The 17468-nt window shown below is 38.9% G+C and overlaps 1 protein-coding gene across 21 annotated transcripts in view; it reads left to right on the top strand.

The window, feature by feature from the left end:
- The window catches only part of KMT2C (lysine methyltransferase 2C), a 285648-nt gene that overhangs the window by 114815 nt on the left and 153365 nt on the right, over nucleotides 1-17468 (top strand). For 20 of the 21 annotated variants that reach the window (XM_023250775.2, XM_023250762.2, XM_023250761.2 and 17 more), the window contains 3 exons: nucleotides 3822-4022; nucleotides 7288-7436; nucleotides 8467-8576. In XM_023250775.2, the coding sequence (XP_023106543.2) occupies nucleotides 3822-4022; nucleotides 7288-7436; nucleotides 8467-8576 (460 nt within the window). Of the gene's footprint in view, nucleotides 1-3821; nucleotides 4023-6266; nucleotides 6351-7287; nucleotides 7437-8466; nucleotides 8577-17468 lie in introns of those variants that run through there. The other variant, XM_045053056.1, reaches the window with a different exon arrangement.

The raw sequence follows: 17468 nt of genomic DNA, 5'->3' as shown, positions 1-17468 counted from the left end.
TGTTAAAAGGTTTCAACTGAGTTCTTCTTAGGCTGCTTGTCTGACATGAAATGGCCTCTTCTCCAGATTAAGCGAATGCTTGTGTCCCACCTGTCTTCGGAAGTGCCTTTCATTCAGTTGGAGGTGAATTGGTTGCCCGGTGACTTCTGTGATCTGATGTGTTTACGAAGAGTGAATTTTTAGATTGCCTGGTGAGATGATTCTTTGACTGTGGGAGCAGTGCTTTTTGCAGCTTTCTACACCCAAAGCAGAAGCCAGAAATTTCCTTTTTCACACCTTTAGAGTTAATAAATTACTCTGAGAGGTTTAGATGACTGCCTTACTTCTTCCATCTCTTGACACCTAATTCTTTAGTGATTTGGGTCCTTCTTTAAAGTTGGTTTATTTTTTTTGTTGTTGTTTTTTGTTTTTTTAATGTTTATTTTTGAGAGAGAGAGAGACAGAGTGCAAGTGGGGGAGGTGCAGAGAGAGAGGGGGAGACAGAATCCGAAAAGCAGGCTCCAGGCTCTGAGCTGCCATCAGAGAGCCCGACAGAGGGCTTGAACTCAAGAACTGTGAGCTCGTGACCTGAGCCAAAGTCGGATGCTTAACCCACTGAGCCACCCAAGTCCCCCCATAATGTTTTTTTAAAGCTAAGAAATACTAATTTTCTTTATTCTTTTTTTTTAAGTTTATTTATTTTGAGAGAGAGAGAGAGAGAGAGAGAGAGAGAGAGAGAGAGAGAGAGACAGTGACAGTGCAAGCGGGGGAGGGGCAGATGAAATGGGGAACCTGGGTGGGGAGAGAATCCCAAGCAGGCTCCATGCTGCTAGCTGTGGTATGTGACGTGGGGCTTGAACCCATGAACCATGAGATCATGAACTGAGCTGAAACCAAGAGTTGATCACTTAACTGACTGAGCCACCCAGGCTTCCCTATTCTGGTATTTTTAAAAAGTTTTTATTTAAATTCTAGGGGCGCCTGGGTGGTTCAGTCGGCTAAGCGTCTGATGTAGGCTCAGGTCATGATCTTGTGGTCTGTGGGTTCGAGCCCCCCCCCCCCCCCCCGCCCCCTCCCCAGTCAGGCTCTTTGCTGACAGCTCGGAGCCTAGATCCTGCTTTGAATTCTGTGTCTCCCTCTCTCTCTGACCCTCCCCTGCTTGTGCGCTCGCTCGCTCTCTCTGTCTCTCAAATAAATAAAAATAAAAAAAATTAAATTCCAGGTAATGTACAGTGTAATATTAGTTTCAGGTGTACAGTGTAGTGATTTAACATTTCCACACATCATCTGGTGCTCATCGAGACAAGTGCATCCTTAATCCCCTTCACCTATTTACCCCCCCCCCCCCCCCATAACTCTCAGTCTGTTCTCTAGAGTTAAGAGTATGTTTTCTGGTTTGTCCCCCCCGTTCTATGTTCATCTGTTGTGTTTCTTAAATTCCACATAGCTCATATGTGGAATTTAAGAAACACAACAGATGAGCAAAGGGAAAAGAAAAGGAGAGAGACATGAGCTAAGAAACAGACTTCCTTAACTTGAGAGATTAGACTGAGGGTTATAGGAGGGGAGGGGGTTGGAGGTGGGGAAATAGGTGATGGGTACTAAGGAGGGCAATTGTTGTGATGAGCACAGGGTGTTGTAGGAAAGTGATGCATCACTAAGTTTTACACCTGAAACCCATATTGCATTGTTTGTTAACTAACTGGAATTTAAATAAAAACTTCAAAAACATTGGGGCGCCTGGGTGGCGCAGTCGGTTAAGTGTCCGACTTCAGCCAGGTCACGATCTCGCGGTCGGTGAGTTCGAGCCCCACATCGGGCTCTGGGCTGATGGCTCGGAGCCTGGAGCCTGTTTCCGATTCTGTGTCTCCCTCTCTCTCTGCCCCTCCCCCGTTCATGCTCTGTCTCTCTCTGTCCCAAAAATAAATAAACGTTGAAAAAAAAAAAAAAAGAAAAACAAAAAACTTCAAAAACATAATAATACTCCAGCATAAATGAAAATAAAATAAGGGGGGGATGGATAAAATGAGAAACACAAAATATTGTTAACAGGTTACGCTGATGGATGGGTTCATGAGCATTTATTAACTGTTGTTCTACTTTAGTGTCTATGTTCAAAATTTTCCATAGTAGAGTCAGAGATGTATGTGATCTTAAAAAGAAAACACACAAGCCCAACAATAAACAAATTCTATATATGAGTGAAATCGCATGGTATTTGTCTTTCTCTGACTGACTTCGCTTAGCATAATACTCTAGCTCCATTTGTGTTATTGCAAGTGGCAAGATTTCATTCTTTCTTAGGGCTCGGCAATATTCCATTGTATGTAGACACCGCATCTTCTTTATCCATTCATCTATTGGTGAACACTTGGGTGGCTTCCATGTCTTGGCTATTGTCAGTAATGCTGCAATAAACATTGAAGTGCATGTACCCCTTTGACTTAGTGTTTTCGTGTTCTTTGGGTAAGTATCCAGTAGTGTGATTGCTGGATAGTAGGGTACTTCTATTTTTAACTTTTTGAGGAATCCTGACACTGTTTTCCAGAGCGGCTACACCAGTTTGCATTCTTACCAACAGTGTAAGTGGGTTCCCCTTTCAAGGAGCAATTCTTGTAATTCTGTTCTTTCTAAGGTTCCTTATTAATAAGCATCTATTCCGTAAGCATATATTGTTTTTTGCCTTTTAGCTTTTTAATTTTATTGTAGTTAATAGATAAGTATTGTTTAGAACAAATTTAGGTTTACAGAAAAATTGAGCAGATGGTAGAGTGAGTTTCTATTCCCAGCCTCCCCTCCCTCCCTGAGTTTCCCTTATTATTAGCATCGTGCATTACTGTGGTGCATTTGTTACAACTGACAAACTAGTATTGATATGCTATTATTAACTAAACACCACAGTTTACAGTAGGGCTCATTCTTTGTGTTCTACACTTCTAGGAGTTTTGACAAATGCATAATGTCCTGCATGTGCCATTACAGTGTATCACGGGAAATAGTTTTATTGCCCTAAAATCTCCTGTGCTCTATTTATCCCTTTTCCACTGCTCTTTAACTCTTTCACACACACCCCTCATTACTGACCACCTAAATTTATATTTTTATGTCTCCATGTTTGGTCAAATGTGCTTTGTATGTATGTCATGCACAAAGAATGGTCCATCAAGTGGTTAAATAAAACTTTGTCATCACATATTTTACAGAGCTAGTGTGTAATAGAGTGGCCATTAAACCCTACCTTCTTTCCCAACCTTAGCGTTACTTTCTTTATTCTTTTTAATACTTCGATTTTCTTGAATCGACTAAAAGGAAATTAGGTTTTCTAAGCATAAACTAGAATGTTTTTTTAAGTTTATTTATTTAGAGTGTACACACAAGTGGGAAGAGTTGGAGGGAGAGGGAGAAGGGGAGGGAGGGAGGGAGGGAGGGAGAGAGAGAGAGAGAGAGAGAGAGAGAGAGAGAGAGAGAGAACGAACCCCAAGCAGGCTGCATGCGGTCAGCATGGAGCTCGATGCGGGGTTTGAACCCACAAAGTGTTGTGAGATCACTGACCTGAGCTGAAATCAAGAGTCAGATGCTTAACCAACTGAGCCACCCGTGTGCCCCGAAACTAGAACTTTTTGATTTGGTATGTTTACTACTCTAAAAAGTCATGTTATGAATTACAGATGTTTAATTGCTTATTAAACTTAATTGTTCTTATGGCATATACATACTCAAAAGCTTAGCATGCACTACAGTCATAATATTTAATTTTGAAGCAGAAGTATCTACAGTCTGTCATTTAGAAAAATAGTTGAATGAAACTACTTTCTCTTTCTCTTTCTTTTCATTTCTACCAGTGAACAGCTCTGCGCTTTTTGTTACTGTGGTGAAAAAAGTTCCTTAGGACAAGGAGACTTAAAACAATTTAGAGTAACGCCTGGGTTTATCTTGCCGTGGAAAAGCCAGCCTTTTAACAAGAAGGACATTGATGACAGCAGCAATGGAACCTGTGACAAAATACAAAACTCAGCATCACGAAAACAAAGAGGACAGAGAAAGTAAGCAATTTTGAATAAATGGTTGGAATGCAAGGCTATATGTAATTTATTTCCATCTCAGCCAGTGAATACGTAGATGGGATTGTTACTGAGTCATTTCTCATGGTTCTCAACATAAATAGGATGCTTTGTGCCTCATTAGTCCTAACACACACTCTTTTCCTCAAAATTTCTTATTTAAAAAAAAGTTTATCTTCATTGAAGTATTAAAGTCAGTGTGATCATAAAAGTTAACCTTTAGAAGAAGCCTGTAAAGAGCATAACATAAAACTACAGGGAGTTTATGGAATTTATAAATGGGAAGAAGAAAGAAAGTAAAACAGTGAAGTCTTTCTTTCCTTCCTCTGATTAAACTTTTAATTGTATGGATATAATCTAACAGAATGACCAAATCAAGGTGGTTTTCACTACCCGTGTTCTTAGTTTGTCATTGAGTTATTTTACGTTTCACAGAACGTGGAGCTGTCCTATAAACCGTTAAAATACAGGGTTAGCTTTCGGAGTAATTGTACGCTCAGAATGCCTTTTCTGAAGTTAGAAGTTAAAAAAGCAGCTCTGGTTTTTTTTTTTAATGAAGTAAGAATTTACTAAGATATTTGTGTAACTATACATGTGTGTCTGTATTTATGAACATTATAGTTACGTAAAGCTTTCTCTAGTATGTTTAATTCTGGAGTTAAAGTTTTTTTAATACAGTGCCGAGTTTTGTTTAAAGGCCATCTTAATATGTGGACTTGGCTCTGGTAGTTGAGGGAGTGGAAGTTTCTGTAGTTGATGAGAAAGTGTAAAAATTAATTTAGCTTGGAAGGCTGACCAGCCCTGCCCCTTGAGGGCGATGATGTAATCATCCAAGTGCTTATCTGGCTTTCATCCAAATTTAAGTACTCAGGCATTGTTGTGTTGGACTTACTTGATTGGCTCTTTCTTTTGGACTGCCGCCAACGCCTTGAAGACCTGAAGTAGGAAATGAAACGATAACCAGAAAGAGAGTCTTTTTAAAAAAAATTTAAGGTGGAACAGCTTAAGGAGGTTTAGAAGTACCGTGTTCAGCATCTTGTTGTTTGAAAGGCCAGAGCTGGAACCTGTAGAAGAGCTTTCTCTTTCGTAGTCAATCGAGTGCTCACATCCTAATAAAATGTATCGGGAATCTAGCAAAACTTGTAATGTCTGTCAGTAATTAGCAAATGTAATGGACTGGATCAGCTTATATCTTACATCGTCTGGTTCTGCCTTTGAATAATGGCGAGTGTATAAATACTTGCCCTGGGAAATAGAGTTGGGCTTTGTTTACTTACTTATTTTATAAGCTAGGTTGATTTTTAGTGAAAACTTTTATGGGCTAAGATAATTATGTAAAAAAATAGCCTTGGTTTAGTCTTTATATACACTTAGTGTTTACCCAATTATTAAGTGATGATAATAAGACAGTTAATGGACTTTAGGAATAAAGCACATTTATTAAATTTGGAATTCATTTAGAGGTAGACAGATTTAATTTGGTGATGATTGTAAATAGTTACAAAATATGTTACTGATGAATAGAAACCAGATAAACGGCTTGTTTTTTTGGTTGTTATTTTATTTTTGAAAAGGAGGTTTTAAAAATAGTTTTTCCCTCTTGTGGCACTAAATTGTAAGAATATATAACTGGGGATTCTTTTTCTCTTGCCTTTTGTCGTAGACTTAAAATTTGGGGGGTGTTTCAGCTGACTTCTCCTGATGTTCTTGCCTAAGTCGGGCCGCTGGCATCCTGAGGGTAGACAGTAGCATCCTACTGCTACTGTCTATAACATACAAACTAGTTGCAAAAACTAAAGGAGAAATTTGATTAAACTGGTTAAGAATTGGTTAGTAATAGACTGTTAAGTCATTTCGTTGGTTTTTATATCCGTTTCCCCTGTCAAATACTTGTGCAAAGAAAATATCTTAGAACAATGTATTAGTCTTTATAAATGAACTGTTGGTCTTTTTTTCCCCCTCCCAATAAAATAACAATGATTAGTAGTAAAGAATTTATTTGTAGGAATGAGTTATATTTATAGGAAAGAGTTTGTTCTCATAATACTGCGGGCATTTATAAAAACGAGAATTTAAAGTTAGCATAGCATGCTAAACTTTTCTTAAAAAGTGAGTCTATGCATTTCTAATGCTGAACATAAAAAATACTGGTTATTATTATATGGTTTGATATTTAAATGTACTTATTGAAATATGTTAATACTTTTTTTCTTTCAATGATTCCAGGTATAAAAAAGTTTAGTACCCTGGTCATTGTGCTGATTTTCTCTTAATAGGAATCATGATAAATATCCAGCATACAGAAGTGCAGTGAGTTATGATCTATATTCAATAGTGATTTAATCCAGAATTATGATCAGGTTAAATACTATGATATCAGGAGAAGATGAAAGTTTTAGTGCCAGTCATCTGATTTCCCGTATTTAATGTTAAAACAAAATAGTCGTCATTGTTTACTTACTGATCTCAGTTAGTATCTGAAGTTTGAGGGCTTTGAAAGTCTGAAATCCCCATGTGTTGTATGCCTTATTTAGTGTTCCTTTTTATACTGTAATTTTCGCTGTTACATTACCTTCTCTGTGCCTCGAGCCACTGGTAGCTATTCTGTGTTTGCATTTTACTTCTGACTTGTGAGGTCAAGTCTTAACTTACTAGAGAGTACTTGCAACATCATGCCACAGACCAGCTGTCGAGATTTGTTGAGGGACCGTAAGAAAGCCCCAGCTGACACATTCTGCTCCCATTACCTCCCCCTGCACACTTTGTAGTGGGTTTTCATTTCCCCTGGGAAATAACCTGTCTTTACATAAAATTAACTGCCAGATCTGTTGTGGTAGTCCTCGTGATAAAGCAGATTAAAACTTCTGATTGAGTTTTGTTTTGTAAGCATTTAAGGAAGGCCAAAGGGAATATTTTATGGGCTAAACTCTAGTTCCTGATTGGAATATTAGAGTGTTATTTTAAAAAAAATAGAATGGCAAAATAAATTTTTAACTGTAATTTTTAACACTTCCTTATGGATTTGGAGACTTTTTTAGTTGTTGGCTTACGTGCTGTAATATAGCAACCCAGTTTTATATTACACTATGAATAGTAACAGATGTGTTCTAAAAGTTGTTTTATGACAGTTTATGTCTAATAAATTAAAATTGATATGGCAATACGTTATATTTAAGTTGTTATAAACAAAGTAATTATCTACTTGTTACCAATTTCACATCTGTTTTGTTTTATTTTATTTTTCCAGAGAACGAGCTCCTCTACAGAATATAGTATCTTGTGTAAGTGTGAGCACGCAGACTGCTTCGGATGACCAGGCTGGTAAATTATGGGATGAACTCAGTCTGGTTGGCCTTCCAGACGCCATTGATATCCAAGCCTTATTTGATCCTACAGGTATGAGCTCGTCTTCAGTGATGATTACCTCTTGTTTCTGTAGACATTTTAATTTTAGTGAATTATCAACTGAATAGTAAATACCTTTCATCCAGAAATGATTATGATCACATTGTAAAAAAAGCAATGTCATTGTTTAAGTACGCTTGCTTAGGTAAAATAAATTGTCTGATTGTGCGTACCTAAGTAAGTTATTTAGCCTCTGCACTGGGCCAGCAGTGGGCCGGATGCTTTTATAAATCTTTGCACTTATTCTTATGTAGACAGCAGTGCCATGGAGATAGGATAATTGAGGAAAGAGAAAAGTTTAAAAGGATCTGTGAGGAGTTGGGGAACTTGGCCATCTGGGTCTATTTTAATGCAGGGTGAAAGACAGACAGTAGGTCTTAGCCATGTGGGTGTCTTATTATAACATATAGTAACCCATACTCTTGATATGGTGCTTTTGGGATTTTGAGTTAATTTCAGTTGAACTGCATATTGATTGAAAGTGGTTCAAGTGTTATGTGATAGAGAATTCGAAGACTGAGCTGTTCTTATTGATTGATGTCGGCTCTTGGTGTCGGATGAGGCAGAGTAGAGCTTGTTTGCCATTAATCCTCTTTGTCATAAAGTATTGTGTGATGTCCTTTATATTTTATGTAAAGACACCAAATAAAATATAGTAATATTTAAATAAAATGACTAAAAATTCATTTTTTGTTGCTGAAGAAATAATGACTCCTGCAGTAATTCTCAAACTTGGGTGCGTCAGAATCGCCTGCAGGGCTCTCGTGAAAACGTAGATTTCTGGGCCTTACTGCAAGAGTCGTTGATTCCGTAGGTCTCAGTTGTGACATGGGAGTTTGCATTTCCAGCACGTTCCCAGATGACACATTGGAGAAGGGCTGACGGCTTTCGTGTTATCACAGATGCAGGGTAGCATTGTGTGTTGGCACTCGAGAGTTGACTTGGGGGTCTCCGTCTTCCTGGCGTTACTTTGCTTCATGGTTGTTCCTTCATTTGCTTCCGTTCGCTTCAACTGCTTCAGGCACCTGCTGGGCCCATCACCGTTGCGTGGAGTGGTCGCTGGGAGTGCGCCAGTTGGAGGAGCCGTCACCGGTGAGCGTGGACAAAGCTGTCGTCTCAGGGAGCACAGAGGTAAGTGGAAGCAACAAGTATTGAAGGCACAGCTTTGTGACGTTTACTCCAGGCAGCATAAAGGTTCACTTGCAAGAATTATTTGTTAAACGATTAGTAGGATATAAAAACCCCTAAGATAGGAGTTTTTAATGTTAGATCCAAGAGTAGTTTCTGCAAACAAGTGGAATATATATATCTTTTTTATGCTGTGCAATAAATAGAAATCTTAAAAACAAATATTTCACATTTAAATCAAAAAATTAAAAATTTTAAAAATGAGAATTACTATATTTACATATCCATGTGGTTACTCTTTAAGACAGAACTATTTGATTAAGATTTAAAATGAACAATATCTGACAGGTCTTTAGTCCACAATGTGGACCAGTTCTGTTTGATATTATAAAAATGGATTCAGATATTTCTTTATGGGCAAGTTGGCACTTCAGGTTCATCCCAAAGTAATAGGTACACACAGTCTGCTGTCTTTTAAAAGTTTTCACTGCGATTTTCACCTGTATTTGAAATGAGTACAGAAATAAAAGTAACATTTACCTTCTGTCTATGAAGGATACAAACCCCAGGAAGTGAAAGTACTTTGCTGCCTACAAATCCCCTTTGGTTTTTGACGATTGTGTTTGGGAGAACCGAAACAGCCCTTCCAAAGGAACGTTAAAAATGGAATTTTTGACCATAGAAATTATATGGGCTTTAGCAGATGGAGTATAGGTAAAACTATAGGTAAAAAGTGTTGTCGACACAGGGACTTAGACTCAAGTAATTATTCAATTAGTATAACATTAGCTTTACTCAGATTATCAAAATGACCTAAATTACATGCATGAGTAATTCTCGCCTCAAGCTTAGTCAAATTAGAGTGCTTGTTTTGGAAATGTGACATTACATTCAAATGCTTATGTCATCAAATTGTGAACAGTGTAATGCATAATAGCAAATTCTGCAGTCTGGACATACTGGGATGGCCACATCAGGACTGTGATAGGTCAGTGAGCACTCTTTCTGTCATGAGCTACTGCAGGGGTACTTTTGGATTCTTTTGTGAAAGTGAAAGGTATTCTAGGAAAGGTGATGAACAAAGGCTAAGATGAACTTTGTGGTGTTCTATTGGAATCGGAAGAATCAATATAAATGCACAGTTTTTAGTGTTTATACAAATAAAGAAATACAGATGTGTCTAGATGTGTGTTAGTGTCTATACATATGTTTCCTAGCTCTGTTTACTAAGAGGGTAGTTGAAAGAAAGCTGGCCTCACACTGTTCTTTTTGGACCAAAGATATCATCTTTGTGTTTTAAATACTTACTGATAAATATTTAAATGGATTTAGAGATGAAGGTTATGGCCTACCACTGGCAGAGGAATCAAGGGCCGCAGGAGACCTGCATTCCTTCTCTCTTTATCGAGGCATTAGCATGGAGTAGCTGAAGCTGTGGAATGCCCATGGGGCAGGAGTAGTGAAGGCCGAGGGATGCGGGGTACTGGTGGCACGTGGTCAGGCCTTCCCATCTCCACTAGGTTAAAGAAGTCCAGACTTACGGTAGTGTGAGTCTTCTGTGGCCATTTCTACAGGTTTCTTTTTTTTTTTTTTGTCGGTTTTCTCCATTATCAAAAAGGCACAGGACAGACCAGCTAGCTAGAACTTTTTTTGTTTGCTTGTTCCCAAGGAAAGAAGAGTTTATCGCACTGACAAAAATTCAAAACTATAACAACACATTTGTGGGATGCAAATTGGTACAAATTTTCTGGAGGGGAATTTGGTGATACCTAGCGCAAACTACCTATGTCTCTAACAAACTATGCCTTCTAGAGAGATTCTATCCTGAAAATATATCTCTAGTAATACAAAATACTTGTGCTATTAAAGCTTAATAATCGTAGCATCATTTAACTTTCAAAATATTGATAACAACCTAACTGGCCGTGCATAATTGTTGAATAAGCTATGGTATGGTTCGTACAGTGAAATATGGTATGTGTAAAAATAGAGTGAGGAGGATCTCTATGAAATGATGTGAAGTTGTTTCCAATGTGTATTTATAAGTGGAAAAAAAAAAAAACAGTCCAAAAGACCAATTCATGATGTGCAACCTTTTATGTAAGAAAGGATGAAATAGAAAATATGTGTGCATATAGTTGTTTTGGAAAAGAAATACAGGAGGAATAAACAAGAAACTGAAGAGACTGGTTACTGTGGCAAGTGGGTGGGAAAGAGATGGAAAGGAGATAAGAATGGGACGATACAGCGTGGAAGAGGTGTGACAGACACTGTCAGATGTGTATCTTTGTATAGCTCTGCCTCTCAGGCCGTAGGAATCTTTCATATACCCCCTAAATAAGCAATCACAACTCTCTAGGATATGGACGAATACAAAAAGGAATACCAGAATTCCCACTACAGGGAATAGGGAAGAAAGGAGCTCATGTGGGTGACTGGCAAACAGTATCTTGACTGGATCCCTGTAAGGCTGAAGGCAAAAGCGCTGTGCATACATGCTGTGATCCAGTGAGTGCATGTGTTTCGCACGGGGTTATGGGTTACTTTATGTGTACACTGTGAGTGAACAAATGAGTAAACACATGGTTGATAATGAGAACTAGGTTTCTCGGTGTTGGAGAAAGGAGCTACAAAGAAGGAAAGACTACGATGAATTTTGTGTTGTTGAAATGGAATCAGAAGTATCGGTAGAAACTCACGGCTTTTTAATATTTATACAAACGGATGCAGAAAGAAAAAGATGTGTGCGTGCGCGGGATAGGTCGTGTGCTCACATGTGATTCCTCTGTGAAGAGGCCTCGCTGGATGTGGGCACACCTGCTACTAATTGAGCACACCTCGTGCCCAGATCGTGGTTTCTTTTCTTTTTATATTTAAAAAAATTGCTTTAAAACTGTGTATTTATTTTTTGAAAGAAAGAGACACAGAGCATGTGCGGGGGAGGGGCAGAGAGCAAGAGAGGGAGACATGGAATCCGAAGCGGACTCCAGGTCCTGAGCTTTCGGCACAGAGCCTGATGCGGGGCTGGAACCCACGAACCGCGAGATTGTGACCTGAGCCGATGTCGGACGTTTAACCGACTGAGCCCCCCAGGCGCCCCCCAGATCGTGGTTTCTAACCACTGTTTTCCAGTAAAAGGAAGTAAGGTTCCTTGAGAAGTAGTTCATGGTACAGAGGGAAAATACAACATGAGGTGCCATAAAGTAAGGAAGTACTCGACAAGGTGAAGACTTATTGAAAACACAGGCGCCAGCCTGAGGGGGCTCCAAGACCTAGACCAATTTGAGCCACGACAAAAAATACGGTGTTGTGTTTTCATTCACAGAATGGAATAAGTACACGAGTCCATACTGATAGCATAGTGTGAATGAATGAATGAATGAATGAATGAATAGCGTAAGTCAGGTCATATCAATCCTCTGCCTACCAGACTTGACTGACTTCCCGTTTCACTCAGAGGGGGTAAACAAAAGGCCAGTGCTCACTACCTGACAGAACTGTCCATGACCTTCACCAACCCCCCCTAAGTCCTTCTACGATAGATGCCATTGCCTCACTGTGATTCTTCACCTCATTTGCTTCCTTCACCCATGCTGGCTGTCTCCCTGCCTCAGATGCACCAGACATATGTTCCCATGGGACCTTGGCAGTTTTGGTTCCCTCTCTGTTGAATATTCTTCTTAGATACATGCGTGGCTTGCTCCTTCGTGTCCTTGAGTAATTTATTCAAGTGTTGCCTTATCAACGAGGTCCTTGCCGAGCTCCCTATTGAAAGTTTCAAGGGTCTTGTCCTCAGATAGCTTCCCTGCTCTATTGTTTTCTCCTTTCCACTTGTCACCATCTAGCATAGTATGTATTTACTTACTAATGTTGTTCATCTTTCCTTACTGGAGTGATAGTGCTGTTCTGACACGGATCTTTTTCTGTTGTGGTCATTCCTTAATCGGTATTCACTTAATGCCTAAACGAATAGCACTGGAGACCATTCTTGGAATCATTCATAGTTAGAGGAAAGATCCAGAGTGCCAGAGGGTTAATGGAGGTCCCTAATGTAGTTAATTTTATAAAAGTTTATGAATTTATACTCATCAAAAAAGAAATCTCTGAAATAGAGTAAATCTGTACAATTTCTACAGAAGTGGTGCAGGATGGAGGGCAATGACAAAATCTTTGCTATCTCAGAAGTTGTCTAGGGGTGAGGTATGTGCTGTTGAACTTAAGAATATATTATGTTTACCAAAAGATAGATGTTCTAAAGTTTTTGACTTTTATTATGATGACATGTGGCTGAATGTGTTTTGATACCTACCTCTCGTTTCAAAGAAAATAAACATTTCGTTTGCCTCTTCAAGGTAAAGATGACATTTCAGCAATGAGAATGTATCGACTTTTCAAAGAAACATGTGCCGGGGGTTGAGCAGTTTGAAAATGGATGTTTGGAACTATTTCTATTTGATATTTTATTTCCAGAAACAATGAAAGTTTATTAAAAAAATTCTCACATTTGTTGCCAAAAAATTTGGGACACAGAATTTTCTGATCTGTTTAAAATATTATGAAGTTTTAGTATGTTTCAAGCCCATTTGCTTAAAAAAAATTACTTTTTGATTATGGAAGGTGAAAAGTTACTAGCTAAATTTAATAATTTTTGTTGGGATTGAAAAACAGTTTTGGAAATGGGGCACTGCTTCTGTTTAGATCTCCTTATTTTTGTGAGAATTCACTTGTTTTTAATTTTTTTTTTTCAACGTTTTTATTTATTTTTGGGACAGAGAGAGACAGAGCGTGAACGGGGGAGGGGCAGAGAGAGAGGGAGACACAGAATCGGAAACAGGCTCCAGGCTCTGAGCCATCAGCCCAGAGCCCGACGCGGGGCTTGAACTCATAGACCGCAAGATCGTGACCTGGCTGAAGTCGGACGCTTAACCGACTGCGCCACCCAGGCGCTCAAGAATTCATTTGTTTTTAACTTACAACAGATATTGAAATAAACTCAGCTGAGAATCAGGCCTTTCAGCCCAAGCGTATGGAAGAGAACATGGTACAAAGCTCAGATGGAGGGGTTGTAGTGCTCTCTAAACTTCTTGATTGTGCACATCTTTCAATAAATATTTGAGCCCACATCCTTGTCATACATTCTCACTTGAATATGTGTCTCTCCTGTATGTCACTTTTACCGACATTTATAAACTTACATCGTTTGTGTGAGTCTGTTATTACTTTTAGTTGCCCGCCCTAAGCCTGTAGGCACCATGAGCACGTGGATAATACCTGTTTTGGTTTATCATTTTATCTCTAGTACCTAACAAAGAACCTGGATATCAGATAAATGTGTGCATGAATGAAATATGCCAGTGAAGGGCAACTAGCTTGAGTGGAGAAGGAAGTGCTACTGGCCCCTAGCGGCTGCCACGAAACACCCCGCGGGTGCAGGCCAGCCTCCCACCGCAGAGTAATCCAGCTCAACGTGTCAGCAGTGCTGAGGCCGAGAGATGCTGCTTTGATTAATATTATTTCTATTTAAAAATTAATATGTTTCGTATAATTTCCTCGGTTTTCCAATGACATTCTTTATCAAGCTGTTTAGTTTTTCTGGAATTTCCCTCAAATTGTTTTCAGTTTTTCCAGGGGGAACTTTATCTTTTACTAGATTGAAGAATATGCTGCCTTGTGAACCTGGGTTTCAGGAAGGGTAATAGTGTTTTTCTTTTAAATTCCTCTTTGGAGACCTGGAGGTCCTGCCCCCGTCTTGGAGATCTGAGTAGTTTGGATATTACTAAGGGAATAGCTTAATTCTGAACACTATCGCTATTTCAGCATTTATTTACCTAAACCCTTTTTCTGCACTCTGCTCATTGCATTCCAAAAGGTTTTGCCAGTAAATCTCACTAGCTCTGAATCAAGTGTTCAGTTACTTCTATTATCTCCCTACTTACAATGGATAATTTCTTTTTTTTTTTTTTTTTTTAATTTTTTTAACCTTTATTGATTTTTGAGACGGAGAGAGCATGAATGGGGGAGGTTCAGAGAGAGAGGGAGACACAGAATCTGAAACAGGCTCCAGGCTCTGAGCTGTCAGCACAGAGCCCGACGTGGGGCTCGAACTCATGGACTGTGAGATCGTGACCTGAGCCGAAGTCGGAGGCTCGACCGACTGAGCCACCCAGGCGCCCCACAGTGGATAATTTCTTATGTTTTCTCCACCCGCTGCCACAACCCTGCGTTGAGATTTCTTTGTATTCTGATTTTGTGCTAGGTGTCTTATATAAAACCAACTTAGTTCTGTGAGAAGAGTTGTAAGTTTTTTATATTTTAGGTTCCTTTTATAGACTGCAAAAGAACAAAAATAGCTTTTCTATCACAAGGCGGGTGGCAACGCACATTGAGAACGTAGATGAGCAATGTAATGTAAATGTAATGTTAAAAAAAAAAGAAAAATTAAAAACCATATATGATGGAAGTCTCTCCACATCCCTCCTCTAAGCTACTGAGAATAAGTTTATATAAGATCATTTATTTATCTCTCTATTCATGTATAAGTTTACATTTATTTAAAGAGAGAGACAGTGCGAGCAGGGGAGGGACTCAGAGAGGGAGAGAGAGAGAGAGAGAATCTCAGTCAGGCTCTGCACTGTCATTGTAGAGCCCAATATGGGGCTAGAACTCATGAACCATGAGATCATGACCTGAGCCAAAGCCAAGAGTCAGACGCTTAACCAACTGAGCCTCCCCAGGCGCCCTTGTATATTGGTCTGCATCTTTATGTAAGGTGATTTGCAAGTACCTATTTATCAGTAATGTCCAATACTGTTATTTTTAATATAACCCTAGTAATGTAAGTGTAAAGAAATAATCAAGTTATATTTTCTTCATTTTGTCCTATAGTTTTTTAAGAGTAAGGGCAAACATTCACAGATCTGAATTCTGTGTTTGTGCTGGGGTCCAAGAGAATGCCTCCCGTTGGAGACTCAGTAGAAAGACTCGTGGGACTCACCATAGAGGTGTAATTATGACGAAGATTTGCTGCCGTGATGTGCTGAGGGTATATAATGGAAGGATCTCAGTGGGAAAAGACATTGAGAAGGTCTGGAAGAATCCATGGACAGCCTTTCTTAGGTGTGCACCATCCTTTGAGGGGTCACACAGAGCACCCTCTTCTCTTTGCAGAGAAGCTTCTGTCCCAGGGGGCTAGCTATACAGGCACTTTTTACCTAGCATGTACCAGAAGGAAAGTCATGTTATTTGCACTGATAGTCTAGGCATAGTAAACTGCCCTTATCACTGAGGGAGCCATGGCAACCCTCCTGAAATTCAGGTTCCCAGGGATCAGCTGTGCAAATAGGTCTGTGTGCCTTTCTTTCTTTCTTTCTTTCTTTCTTTCTTTCTTTCTTTCTTTCTTTCTTTCTTTCTTTCTTTCAACAAAAATTTCTTTATTTGTTAATTTACATCCAAGATAGTTAGCATATAGTGCAACAATGATTTCAGGAGTAGATTCCTTAATGCCCCTTACTCCTTTAGCCCATCCCCCCTTCCACAACCTCTCCAGCAACCCTCTGTTTGTTCTCCATATTTAAGAGTCTCTTATGTTTTGTCCCCCTCCCTGTTTTTATATTTTTGCTTCCCTTTCCTTATGTTCATCTGTTTTGTATCTTAAAGTCCTCATATGAGTCAAGTCATGATATGTATCTTTCTCTAATTTCGCTTAGCATAAAACCCTCTAGTTCCATCCATGTAGTTGCAAATGGCAAGATTTCATTCTTTATACATATATATGTATAAAGAATACACACACACACACACACACACACACACACACACACACATACATACATACCACATCTTCTTTATCCATTCATCCATCGATGGACATTTGGGCTCTTTCCGTTGATGGACATTTGGGCTCTTTCCATACTTTGGCTATTGTTGATAGTGCTGCTATAAACATTGGGGTGGGGTGCATGTGCCACTTTAAAACAGCACACCTGTATCCCTTGGATAGTACCTAGTAGTGCAATTACTGGGTCATAGGGTAGTTCTGTTTTTAATTTTTTGAGGAACCTCCATACTGTCTTCCAGAGTGGCTGTACCAGTTTGCATTCCCACCAGCAGGGCAAAAGAGATTCTCTTTCTCTGCATCCTTGCCAACATCTGTGATTGCCTGAGTTGTTCATGCAAACAGGCCTTTCTAAGGAGAGTAGTCTTAGGATTGCTGTGTTAACCCTTTTTCTGTGCAGTACTAAAATTGTATTGAATATCAACTTTAACATTTCTGTCCTCAGGACTGTAGTAGGTGCGTTTTAGTACACATCGTTGAATGTTCCCCACCATAGGGAGGCTGTGGTAAGTGCTCTAGTGGTTGTATAGAAGAACTTTGTAACTTTGACCAGAGGAAAGATATTGGTAAGAATACGTTTGACTGTAACAGAAAAATACTTTAACTCTGAAGTTTCCTTTGTCTTATATTAGTATAACCACTCCAGTTTTCTTTTGACTAATGTAAGCATGGTATATCTTATTCCATCCTTTTATTTTAACCTCTTTATGTCTTTGTATTTAATGTATATTTATTGCAGGCAGTGGTTTTGCTTTTTAAAAATCTAACCTGACAATCTCTGCCCTTATAATTGGAGTGTTTATAGGACATGTACATTTAATGTGATTAAGTCTTCCTTTGTTTTTTTTTTTTTTCCTTTCTTATTTGTGTCTGTTCTTTGTTTCCTTTTTCTTGCATTCTTTTGGATTAAACATATTCTCTGATTCCATTTTATCTCCTCTTTGGATTATTACCTATAACTCTGTTTTGCTATTTTCTTGGTTGCCTTAGGGTTTATAGTATATATCATTTACTTATAGTCTACCTTCCAGTGATAGTATAGTTTTATATATAATAAAAAT

The sequence above is a fragment of the Felis catus genome, chromosome A2 (genome assembly GCF_018350175.1).
Source record: "Felis catus isolate Fca126 chromosome A2, F.catus_Fca126_mat1.0, whole genome shotgun sequence".
Lineage (NCBI taxonomy): Eukaryota > Metazoa > Chordata > Mammalia > Carnivora > Felidae > Felis > Felis catus.
The sequence above is the reverse complement of the archived record's forward strand: the minus strand, read 5'-3'. Positions and strand labels throughout refer to the sequence as shown.